Genomic DNA, 11,495 nt, shown 5'->3' on the forward strand with positions numbered 1-11,495 from the left:
GGTGTGTTGATCCATTAGTTTTTTATGTGAAATCATGCCGTGAGTTGTGTGGAACTTAGCTTGAGTCAAGTCGTGGACTTGTGCTCGTATTGGTTATTTGTGTGTTCGCTTTCAGGTGTTTCCATAGCTAGAGTAACGTGGTCGATGAAAGGATCGAGTGACGAAACTTGGGAGAAGCTGAGGTCGAGGATCAAGATCATGCGGGACGTTCGTGCGAAGGAACAATGGAAGTGAAAACTATAATGATCCGGAAGGGCACCGGTTTGTCGTACGTTGTTTATACTGGAGATGTACGGTATTTGAGATATTCGACACGTGATGGTCGAGTTTTGAAGACATCACAAGAAGAGTGGATGGCATGGAGTGGTACGGACGTGAAGACATGTAGGTCTAGCCATGGCTGGATGAGAGATGTTTGAAAATTAAACAGTAGAGTTATCAAGATGACGTCGATGGAAAAGCGGTCCACATGAAAGTTGTGCGCGTTGTCGAGAAGAACAACTTTGCTTTTGGAATCATCTCAATCCGAGGTCATATTCGGGCCACATGGGCAGAATACCAATCGGGACAGAGGAGTTCGTGTTGGATTCGGACTCGATTTAGGGTCGTGAATTTTCCCTTATAAATAGAGCTCGTTCTAGCTAGGTTTTTAGCAAAGACGTGAGGAAATTCAGAGTTTTGGATCTAAATCAATTCTTGGAGAGTTCTTAGATGAATGGTTGCATCTATCTGTTCTTCTCGGATCTTCGTGAAATCTTCGTGCTAGATCTTTATAACAATTTGGTGCAGCTTTCTCACAGGATCGTAACACGTCGCTGTTTTCTCACGAGATCAAGGCAAAGATTGCGATTAATTCGTCTCTCGCACATTCTAATTTGCAGACGTGCCCACGACTGTCTTCGCGTGCGGCGCCCTCCTGACCGTGCGATACATATCGCCTCTCCCCCATCTCTCTCGCTTCTTATTTCCTGAAGACGCCCCCGTTCTCTCACCACCTCCTCTGATCCATGGCGGCCACGCGTGCTGGGGCCGAAGCAGTTCGCGGCGCGACAGCAAAGCGAGGCGGGTTCGTGGCGGAGCGACGCGGGCCCGGGGCTGAGCAGGGCGCTCGTGGCGACGGCAGAGGGGCGCGGGTTGGGGCGGAGCAGGGCTTGCGAAGGCCGCGGTAGAGCAGGGAGCGGGCTGGGGGCGGAGCTGGGCGCACGGCGGTGGCGGAGCTGCGTGGGCAGGGGGCGATGCTGGGCGCGCGGCGGCGACAGAACTGCCCCGAGAAGCATCAGGCGGTCTAGGCGGGTCTTCTTGTGCTTCGATTGGACGACAGCGACGCACCGGAGATGCTGGCGACGTCGGAGTGGTGGCGGGTTGCAGAGTCGACGACGTGAGCTCGCCTGGGAGCTCGGAACTGGGAATTTAGGGGCGGGGTAGCTTCTGTAGGTCCTGGTGATGCTATAAACGCGAGGAATTGAAGAACCTCTGGTGGAGCGGTCGCCATTTGACAGGAATTGGTGCTGACTGAGCTTCTTGCCGGAGCTTGAATTGAGGACCAAGTGGGGGAGGGAAAGAGAGGCAGAGGCACGGCTTAGAGCATCTTCAAGAATTTTGGGAGGAGATTTTGGGGATGCTCTTAGGGCTTCCAGGACGTGCTAAAGCCAAATTCAGTATTTTTTATAATTTGGCAACGGTGCTACACGTGTTTTTCCTCTCCAGTGTGAAGGAATGCCAAATTTCTGAGAATGGGACCTACCGAAGAGTAAACTATCTTTATTTTTCTAACCGCTCTCTATTCTTTGAGCAACCGATGCCTTATCTCTTCCTGTTTACTCCTATCTTCTTCAACCTTCTCCTCCAAAAGCTCAAAGAGGAAGAGATCTAGCAGCGCCAGGGACGGATTGAGGGAGAGTAGAGAGAGAGAGCGCGCGCTCCGGCCGGTACCACCTGCTGCCGTCCGTCGTCAGCCGCGCTGAAGAAGCACCACGCTGCCGGCCGCGCCGGAGTTCGCCCTCGCCTGACGGAGTCGCATCGAATCGCCGCTGGGAGCTCGTCCTCGCGGGCCTGGTCTCCCTTTCTCCTTTCCACCATTCTCCAACGTTCCTTCGTCTTCGATGCTTCCGTGCCATGGCGCGAGGGATGGAAGACAGTCAATGATCGAATTTTTTATTCTCAAGCCAAATTTGGAGCCAGAGCACCTACTCGCTCCGGTGCCCAAAATTCTAAATTTATCTTAACCGGTTGATAAGACTTGCTAGATATGGATAGCTATTCTACCAAACCCTGTGTGTTTAATGGTGTTGATTTTTAGTTTTGGAAGACGAAAATGAAGATAGACACCATGACACAAAGATATGCCATATGGGAGAAGGTCGCCAAGCCCTATGAGCTTTCCGCGGACGATGCGATCACACCAACAAACTTGGTCCACGTGGAGAACAACTAGAAGGAGAGGAACTACATCATCCAAGGTCTACAACAAAGTGACTTCGATCGTGTCGCTCACCTTGCATCCGCTCATGAGGTATGGAACGCATTTTATAGTTATTATGAAGGATCAAACTCTGTTAAGGAGGTGTGTCAGGACATGTACAAAAAGGAGTACATGAGATTTGAGATGAATACAGGTGAATCTTTGGATGAATTCTTTGCACGCTTTAATAAGATTCTCAGCAACTTACGTGCATTAGGTGTTACTTATACTGATGTTGAGGCTTCTAAGCAACTTTTGAGTGCATTAGATATGTCCATATTTTTACTAGGAGAACCGGTTCCAAATCAATTGCACTTGTTACTAACCCTGACAGCTCTAATGATGGTACTTCTACATATTGCTATGCTCTGTCTTCTTTGTCTCAACTAACTGATGAACAGCTAGAGCAATACCCAGAGGAAGAATTGGCACTCCTCACCTCTCGTTTTACACGTGCCCTGCAAAATGTTCGTTCAAGGAAGAGAGGTGGGAACAATGCTCCAAGGTGCTTTGAATGTAGTGATCCAAATCACTTGCGCCAAAATTGTCCCAAATTCTTATCCAAGATGGCGAAAGAAAAAATGGGAGGACAAGAAGAAGAAGAGCCCCTTTAGCATCAAGAATAAAAAGAGGGGCGACTTTGCTCGAGCGGTGGCTCACAGTATTTTCTCTGTAATCAATGAATATGGTGAACCATGCTTGAGTGATGTGGATATCGAGTCTGATGAAGATGATGCATCCAAAGGCAAGCGCGACATTAATGGGATGTGTCTTATGGTTAGCAACAAGAATGTTACCTCCTGCAACGCCTACGACAGTGACAGGAACAATGAGGCACTTCGCGTGAGGAAGGAGAACATATGGCTAGTGGACTCCGGTTGTTCTCGTCACATGACCGGTGATAAAAATTGGTTCTCCTCCCTCAAACGTGTATCTCAGGCTGAAAGTGTAACCTCTGGAGATGCTTCTACCTCTACTGTTGTGGCGAAAGGTACAGTAAAGGTAACCGACAATTTTGTGTTCAAAGATGTTGCTTTGGTTGAAAATCTAAAATACAACTTATTGTCGGTTTCAAAAATGATTGATGAGGATCTTGAAGTATGTTTCAAGAAGAGTGCTTGCAAAGTTTTAGATGCTTCGGGTGATCTTGTTTTTGATATATCACGTTTTGCGAAAGTTTTTAAGGCTAATTTTCATGCTGCTTCAGATGCAAAATTTAGGTGTCTAGTTGCCAACACATCTACAGATTTATTATTTTGGCATCGTAGACTTGGGCATATTGGTTTTGATCATCTTACTCGCATTAGTGGTATGAATGTCTTAAATGGTTTGCCTAAACTTAAGGGAGAAAAACATGTTGTATGCTCTCCGTGTAGACATGGTAAGATGGTTGCAAGTTCTCATGCACGCATTACTAGTGTCATGACTGATGCTCCAGGACAGCTTCTACACCTTGATACAGTTGGTCCATCAAGAGTACAATCTTTTGGTGGTAAGTGGTATGTTCTGGTGATTGTTGATGATTATTCAAGATATTATTGGGTTTATTTTATGGCATCTAAGGATGAGGCTTTTAGTCATTTTAAGAGCCTTGTGAATAGATTAAGTGTTGAGCACTCAGGATCTTTGAAAACTATTAGGAGTGATAATGGAACTAAATTTAAGAATTCATATTTTAATCAGTTTTGTGATGAACTTGTCATTGAACATCAATTTTCTGCACCTTATGTACCACAACAAAATGGTGTAGTGGAGTGTAAGAATTGAACTCTAGTTGAGATGGCCCGTACTCACTACTAGATATCCCCTTATTACCGACGGTGATTTTTAATATCCGACGGACCGTTGGCTAATACAGTAATATCCGACGGTGTAACTAATTGGCGACGGTTCTATAGATCTGTCGGGTATGACAATAAATAACTGATGGTGATATGACATACCCGACAAGGAAAAAACAACGGTCAATTATTAATGTAATAGCTTACGGTCAATAGTAATGACCAACGGTTTGGCTTCCACCCACAATTATTAGCATTACATAGCCGACGGTGACTATACATTGTTGACGGTTCATAAAAAACTCTCGGCTATAAGTAACAATGACCGACGGTCAATTATCAACTCTCGGTTATAAATATAAATACACGATGGTGAATAGTAATAGCCGACCGTTGACTTCACGCTCGGGTATGTTCGAGCATCCCCGACGGTACATATAGCCGACGGTTCACTGCAACCGTCGGCTATATGGTTATTTGACGGTGCTTTGACCCACGGCCATTATTTAATTTGCCAATGATGTATGAAATAATCTAGTCATACCTAGCTGAGATGAGTGGTCTCGTGGGCTATGGCTTCACGGTGTCAAGGGGAAAATAACCTAATTGATAAATGTTTTTTAGAAGAAATTTGCAATGCAAAAAAATATCTGGCCTTGTGTCCGCATATTAATTGATCGATCAGATGGACTCAACCATCAAGATAGCTCACAATGGAGACATTCATCTATCTGTCGTTGTGGAGGTGTGGGCACATGATATGTGTCAGTTGACCGTGGAAGATAACCTTCGCTCGATTAATTATGTACTAACTATATATATGCGTTCTTTTCAGTTTCTAGAGCCAATTTCTCCAGAAATTGCCCTCATCTAGCTTCACAGAGAAGCTGCACACCAAATTTGACTACAGAAGCCAAATTTGAGAGGCGGCTTCTCCTGATATCTGGGGAGAGGACAGCTTCCTAGAGAAGCCCTCAAACGAACTGAGCATATAGCTGTTGAGGCTGAATACACATATCTAAAAATCTCGTATGTGGTATTATAGAAGGGAGTCGTTGCAGCCGCCTCTGACAACATGAAAAATTAAAATCATTTCTATTGACAGCTTTTGCTTGCACTGGTTGAGTCTAGCTCACTTGCCAGCTGTATGCACTGCTTGGACCAAGATGTCAAACATTTTTAATTTTTAATGCTGCCTAGTAATAATTGAAACACATAATACTTATATGAAGTTGATTGAGATCAATTATAGGCGGTTGTGTTTGCTTGGTCATTAAGTAGCAATGTCCTTTCATATAAGTACGAGTTAAATTAAATATAATTGAAAAAGTGGACGATAAGAGAGAAACTTGTAAGTGCATGATAATTAATCAAGTAGTAATGTCCTAAATTAAATGAATATGCGTTTCAATATGAAAATTACGAAACTAATGTTTTTAGAATAATTTCGGCAAAAAGATACAAACAAGATGGCTCGAAAAATAATGCACCTTTTGGGCAATACGTGGGTTTGACCAATAACTTACGCTTGTGGAGTCTGAGTACTTGGCGCGGGCATTTTTTTTCGGGCGCGATCTGGCGCTAACTCTTGGCGCGCCCACCAAATTTAACCCGCTCGCAGCAGCTCGCCCATATCCTTGAGACCTCAACCGCTGCAGTCCCCTAATTCTGAAACAAACCCACCCTCGATCTCCTCCGAAACCGATGTACGTTGCTCTCCGACGGATGCCCAGGCGCACATCAATCCCTCTGCTTCCTCTGCTTCCGCTCTGACGGCGCGCAGGTGTCCAGCAGTTCCTTTGCGATGGACAACCTTCTCCTCCTTCTCTCACAGGCTGATCGAGTTATATGCTCGTGCTTCCGTGTCTTCTTGTTTAAAATTGTTTCTTGATTGCAATTTATTTGTGCAGTAGTAGATTGTTCCATGAATTGTACTTAGGGAAGGATCATCCGTGAGTCATGATTGCAGTTCATAACTTTAATTTGGCTGGTTCTAGCAGATTTGCTAATTTTGTCTCCGTCTAGGACTCGTAGATCTTTGCTGATTTTTTTTGACTGAAAATCTTTGCTGATTTGTCTCCGTGTAGAACTAGTAGATCTTTAGTAATCAGCCATGATTGCAGTTCAGAACTTTAATTTGGCTGGTTCCATCGACAAGTATATATGTTATATAGAGTGACATTAGCACTGAATAATATATCATGGCTCTTAATTAGTACTTTCTAATGTAGTTGTTACATAATGTTCCATTTCGTTTGTTCTTCCCCTTGCATGTATTGGACAATGATCATTGTTATATTACTAATAAAGATGCATTTTGTCACCATGTACACAGGATTGGTCACTTGAATCATAGGCCTGTTGCAATAACTATGCCAAACAGGTCCCCTATTGCCCCCTTAGGAAACAACGGATCATCTGGCTCAAGTGCGCAGACAAAGGGCTAGAACCCCTAGAACTAAGACCGGAGCTGGTGACAAGCTAGAGGAAATTGATCGACCTCTTCTGGTTCCTATAGGCACATAAGTATTAGCTAGTTGCTTTACTTGTTGGGGCAATATTCATACGCTAACTTTCTTTAATGTCCATTCATAATAGTCAATAGGAAAAGCACCAGTACACTGCTCGTGATCCGTCAACAGTGAAGGTGCATTACTATGCAAGTGTTATCCAGAGCCAATGGTCCTGATGATGATAAGAAACCGGTGTCCTCTTGGGATGACTACAAGTGTCCCCCTCATGCAGGAGCAAGAACAACAACATCCGTGGTTGTTGAATTTTTTTGGGGGGTAAGTACATCTACATATATGTATAGATTCTGCAGGAGCTTTAAGAATTCTGAAACATAAATAAAATTAGTGTATCAGCTTAGAAGCCAAACTTCTATATAGATATACACAGTCAAAAAGCTCGCCGCTATTTATTTTAGTACCATATTGTTTTTGTCAGTAAACAGAACTTGGAAGGAAAAACTGAAGTAGCATATAGCATTTGGACTATATCACTTTTATCTGTAATTTGGAATCTGAAACTGAAAAATGAAAGCTTCTGTATCAGTAACATTGAGACTGAAATATCTGGAGACTAAAAAGCTTCTGTAGCTGTAACTTTGAAGGAAAAACTGAAGTAGCACATAGTATTTGGACTATAGGAGTTTCAGATTTTGCTTCTGCAGCCATCCAGCAATGATCTGCGCCTCTAAAATGCAATTTTTTTGCTTGGCTATTGCTTAAACGGGGGATTGACGAGAAGTTCTTCGTCATCAGAATATGATTGTTCAAGATTATTGCCCTCTCGGCTCTGGGGTTTCTGAAACTGTAACTATCTAGTTAACTTTAGCTCTTCAGTTCTTCGTTGCCCACCTCCTCCCTTGGGAACCTAGGTATTATTTATGTACACATTGTTTTATATAAAAATTTGGTATGGTCTTCCCTTCCGACCTGCCTAAAAAAATGAAACACTTCACCATTTCAGATTCAAACTGAAACACATCAAGTACAGATTCCCTCTTGAATTCATTTCCAAATGTAAATATGTTGTCAGATTCCGTTTTGAATTCATTTTCAAATGTAGATCAGGGAAAATGAAGGCACACCGTTCCTGTCATGCACTGCAGTTATTCATGCATAAATTTCAGTCATTTTCAAATGTAGATCAGGGAAATAGGCACACAGTTCATGACATGCAATGCAATTCTTCATGCATAAAAAAGCACCGTTTTAGCTTCTTTGTGAAACTGAAAAATAAAACCAGTTGCATCTGTAATTTCAAACTGAAATACTTCCCTTTTCTTTGTCATATTGCTCGAGTATAACTTCTTTCTACCCATTACCATTTTGCTTGTGTGTGAAACTGAAAACTAAAAGCTTTTGCGTAGCCATAACTCTGAAACTGAAATACTACACCTTTTTCTATCACGTTGCTCGAGTTAGTTGCTTCAGTCACTAACAATTTTGCTTGTTCGTGAAACTGAAAAAGAGTTATCAACTAAAGATAATTTTTTTTGTTATATTTGGCAGTGGCGTTTGAACTACGATAATCAACTAATTACTTGTAGATGCTCTTGTATAGTAGGTGCTATGGCATTGGCTGATTGGTCTTTTTCCAACATGTAAGATGATCTTGCATGCTGGTACCATGACTTGAACATGCGGATCGCTTATATTACAACTACACTAAACTATTCTTTGTCTTTCTCACAACTTGTATTATCATTTATTTCTCAGGGCTTGGGAACTAATATTGGAGGCAGCCACAGCCGTGACAAGGATCTTCATATGGATGATGACGAGCACGATATGTATGGCAACGAGGAAGAGAGTACTATGGCGACAAAGGAGATGAGTATTATCATGGCGATGAGGGTGCTGAAGACTATGGAAATCAGCAAGGTGATCACTAAGATGATGATTGAGTACGCATGCAAAGTGAAGATCTGATGTTTGTGGACAATTTATCTTTTGTAAAAAGATAGGACCATTTTATTGCAGTTTATTTTGTTTTGCATCCTGGCACTATCGGGATCTTTATTATGCAACTCATTAGGCATGTGTAATATTGGGTGAAATATAATATATGTCGTTTGTCACGTGTGTCGTATGCAATTGTAAGAGGGTTGTTTGAAATGCCAAAATTTCCATATTATATTGTATTTCCACATTGTCCAACATCCCTCAACAAACGAAATCCCCGACGGTGCGAAACCTCTGGGATATATGATAGGCCTACTGGAACTTAGTACCGTCGGCTATCTTATAGTCCGAAGGTGCTAGACGGCCTCTCAACTAGAAGTATCTCCGACGGGGTGTGTGTACCCTCGGCGATTATACTAACTGACGGGAAATATACCGTTAACTATTAAGCATGTCGACGGTAGGAAATAACCATTGGTCAATACATATCCGACGGGACACTGTCGGTTATCAGAGTCATATGACCGAGTGGTCAACCGTCAGATAATTACCGTAGGCAAATGCAATACCCGACTGTACCGTCGGCTATCATGGTAATGGCTGATGTCGCATACCCGACGGTAAACCCTCGGTTTAATGGTTAGCCGCCGGTGATCCAAAATAGCCGACGGTAATTTTCCCCTCGGCTAAAAGGTGACATCTAGTAGTGACTATGCTTGATGAATTTTCTACTCCTAGAAAGTTTTGGGCTGAAGCTATCTCTACTGCTTGTTATGTTTCAAATTGTGTCTTCTTGAGATCCAAAAATTGGTAAAACACCATATGAACTACGATTTGGACATAAACCTGTTATATCTCACCTAAGAGTTTTTGGATGCAGATGCTTTGTTCTTAAATCTGGCAATCTAGATAAGTTTGAGTCTAAATCATATGATGGCATGTTTCTTGGATATCCTGCTCATTCATGTGGTTACCGTGTTTATGTTTACGAGACTAACCGACTAATGGAAACCAGTGAAGTGACTTTTGATGAGGCTAGTTCTGGCTCTAGTCCTATTGTTTCTAATGCAGGAACATATGTTCAAGGGGAGGGAATATTTTTAGATGATGAAGATGATGAGGATGATGGCGTGCCCCATGCTGTCCATGCACCATCTGTAGCTGTTCCTACACCTACTACTACTATTGTTGCTACAATTGATCACCCTCAGGAGACTACTTCGACTACTCAAGCTGGGGTTGAGCAAGCTGTTGAGTCAAATATTTCAACACCCCGAAACATTCAAAAGAGGCACCCTCCTGAATAGATTATTGCAAGCATGACTGAGAGAGTCACACGGTCAAGGTTTATCGATTCTAACTCTCACACTCATTCTGCATTTGTTGCTTCTTTTGAGCCCAAAAATATATCTCATGCATTTACTGATGAATCGTGGATCAATGGCATGCATGAGGAATTAGAAAATTTTGAGCGTAACAAAGTTTGGACTCTTGTTTCACCACCTCCAGGTCATACCCTTATTGGTACACGTTGGGTATTTAAAAATAAAGAAAGTGAGGATGGTGTTATTGTTTGCAACAAGGCTAGGTTGGTTGCTCAAGGTTTTACTCAAATTGAGGGTCTTGATTTTGATGAAACTTTTGCCCCCGTTACTAGATTAGAAGGTATAAGAATTTTATTGACATTTGTTGCATCTAAAGGTTTCAAGCTTTATCAAATGGATGTTAAAAGTGCTTTTCTCAATGGCTTCATTGATGAGGAGGTTTAAGTTAAGCAATGACCAGGTTTTGAGAATCCAAATTTCTCAAACCATGTTTATAAACTCTCAAAGGCTTTGTATGGTTTAAAACAAGCCCCACGTGCATGGTATGATAGGTTAAATTCTTTTTTACTTGAAAAGGGGTTTACCATGGGTAATGTTGATAAAACCTTATTTGTACTCAAGCATGGCAATGATCAACTTTTCGTACAAGTTTATGTTGATGATATTATCTTTGGGTGTGCCTCTCATGATTTGGTGTCAGAATTTTCAGAAACTATGAGCAGGGAATTTGAGATGAGCATGATGGGCGAACTTACTTAATTTTTGGGGTTGCAAATCAAGCAAACAAAGGAGGGCACCTTTGTACATCAAAGTAAGTATACAACGGATCTGCTACGACGATTTGGGATGGAAAACTGCAAGCCTATCATGACACCAATGGGATCTACGACGTCGCTTGATCTTGATGAGGATGGTGAACCTGTTGACCAAAAGATGTACAGGAGTATGATTGGTTCACTTCTTTATCTTGCTGTCTCTAGACTAGATATACAATTTTATGTATGCTTGTATGTACGGTTTCAAGCTTCCCCATGTGCATCACATTTACAAGCTGTCAAGAGGATTTTCAGGTATCTACATGGCACCCAATCTTTTGGCATTTGGCTTTCTGCTTCCTCTAGTATTATATTGCGTGCATTTTCGGATGCTGATTTTGGAGGTTGTAGAATTGATAGAAAGAGTACATCTGGTACATGCTTATTTTTGGGTGATTCTTTAGTACTTTGGTCTTCTAAGAAACAAAGTTCTGTTGCACAATCTACTGCTGAAAGTGAATTTGTAGCTGCTGCTTGTTGTTGCTCACAGATTTTATGGATAATAGCTACAATGAAAGATTATGGGGTTACTTTAGAAAGTGTACCACTTTATTGTGATAATACTAGTGCTATATGTATTGCTGAAAACCCGGTGCAACATTCTAGAACTAAGCACATAGATATAAGATATCATTTTCTTTAGAGATCATGTTGAAAAAGGAAATGTTGTGCTACACTTTATAGATACTGAACGTCAATTG

The 11,495-nt window shown here is 42.1% G+C and overlaps 1 protein-coding gene across 4 annotated transcripts; it reads left to right on the plus strand.

The window, feature by feature from the left end:
• The first annotated feature begins 1,213 nt into the window (after window positions 1-1,213).
• On the plus strand, window positions 1,214-8,830 carry LOC112271721. 4 transcript variants are annotated; one of them, XR_002964997.1, is made up of 3 exons: window positions 1,214-3,953; window positions 6,578-7,031; window positions 8,469-8,830. XR_002964997.1 is itself a non-coding variant. In XM_024461545.1 (2 exons), exons 1-2 carry the CDS (start codon window positions 2,927-2,929, stop codon window positions 8,480-8,482), a joined length of 540 nt encoding a protein of 179 aa, XP_024317313.1. In that variant the 5' UTR covers window positions 1,223-2,926; the 3' UTR covers window positions 8,483-8,830. The 4 variants fall into 4 exon arrangements, 1 of the variants encoding a protein (XP_024317313.1); XR_002964998.1 differs by having other exon boundaries at window positions 1,214-3,452; XM_024461545.1 differs by lacking the exon at window positions 6,578-7,031 and having other exon boundaries at window positions 1,223-3,452.
• Window positions 8,831-11,495: the final 2,665 nt, after the last annotated feature.

This window comes from Brachypodium distachyon, chromosome 3 (assembly GCF_000005505.3).
Source record: "Brachypodium distachyon strain Bd21 chromosome 3, Brachypodium_distachyon_v3.0, whole genome shotgun sequence".
Classification (NCBI taxonomy): Eukaryota; Viridiplantae; Streptophyta; class Magnoliopsida; order Poales; family Poaceae; genus Brachypodium; species Brachypodium distachyon.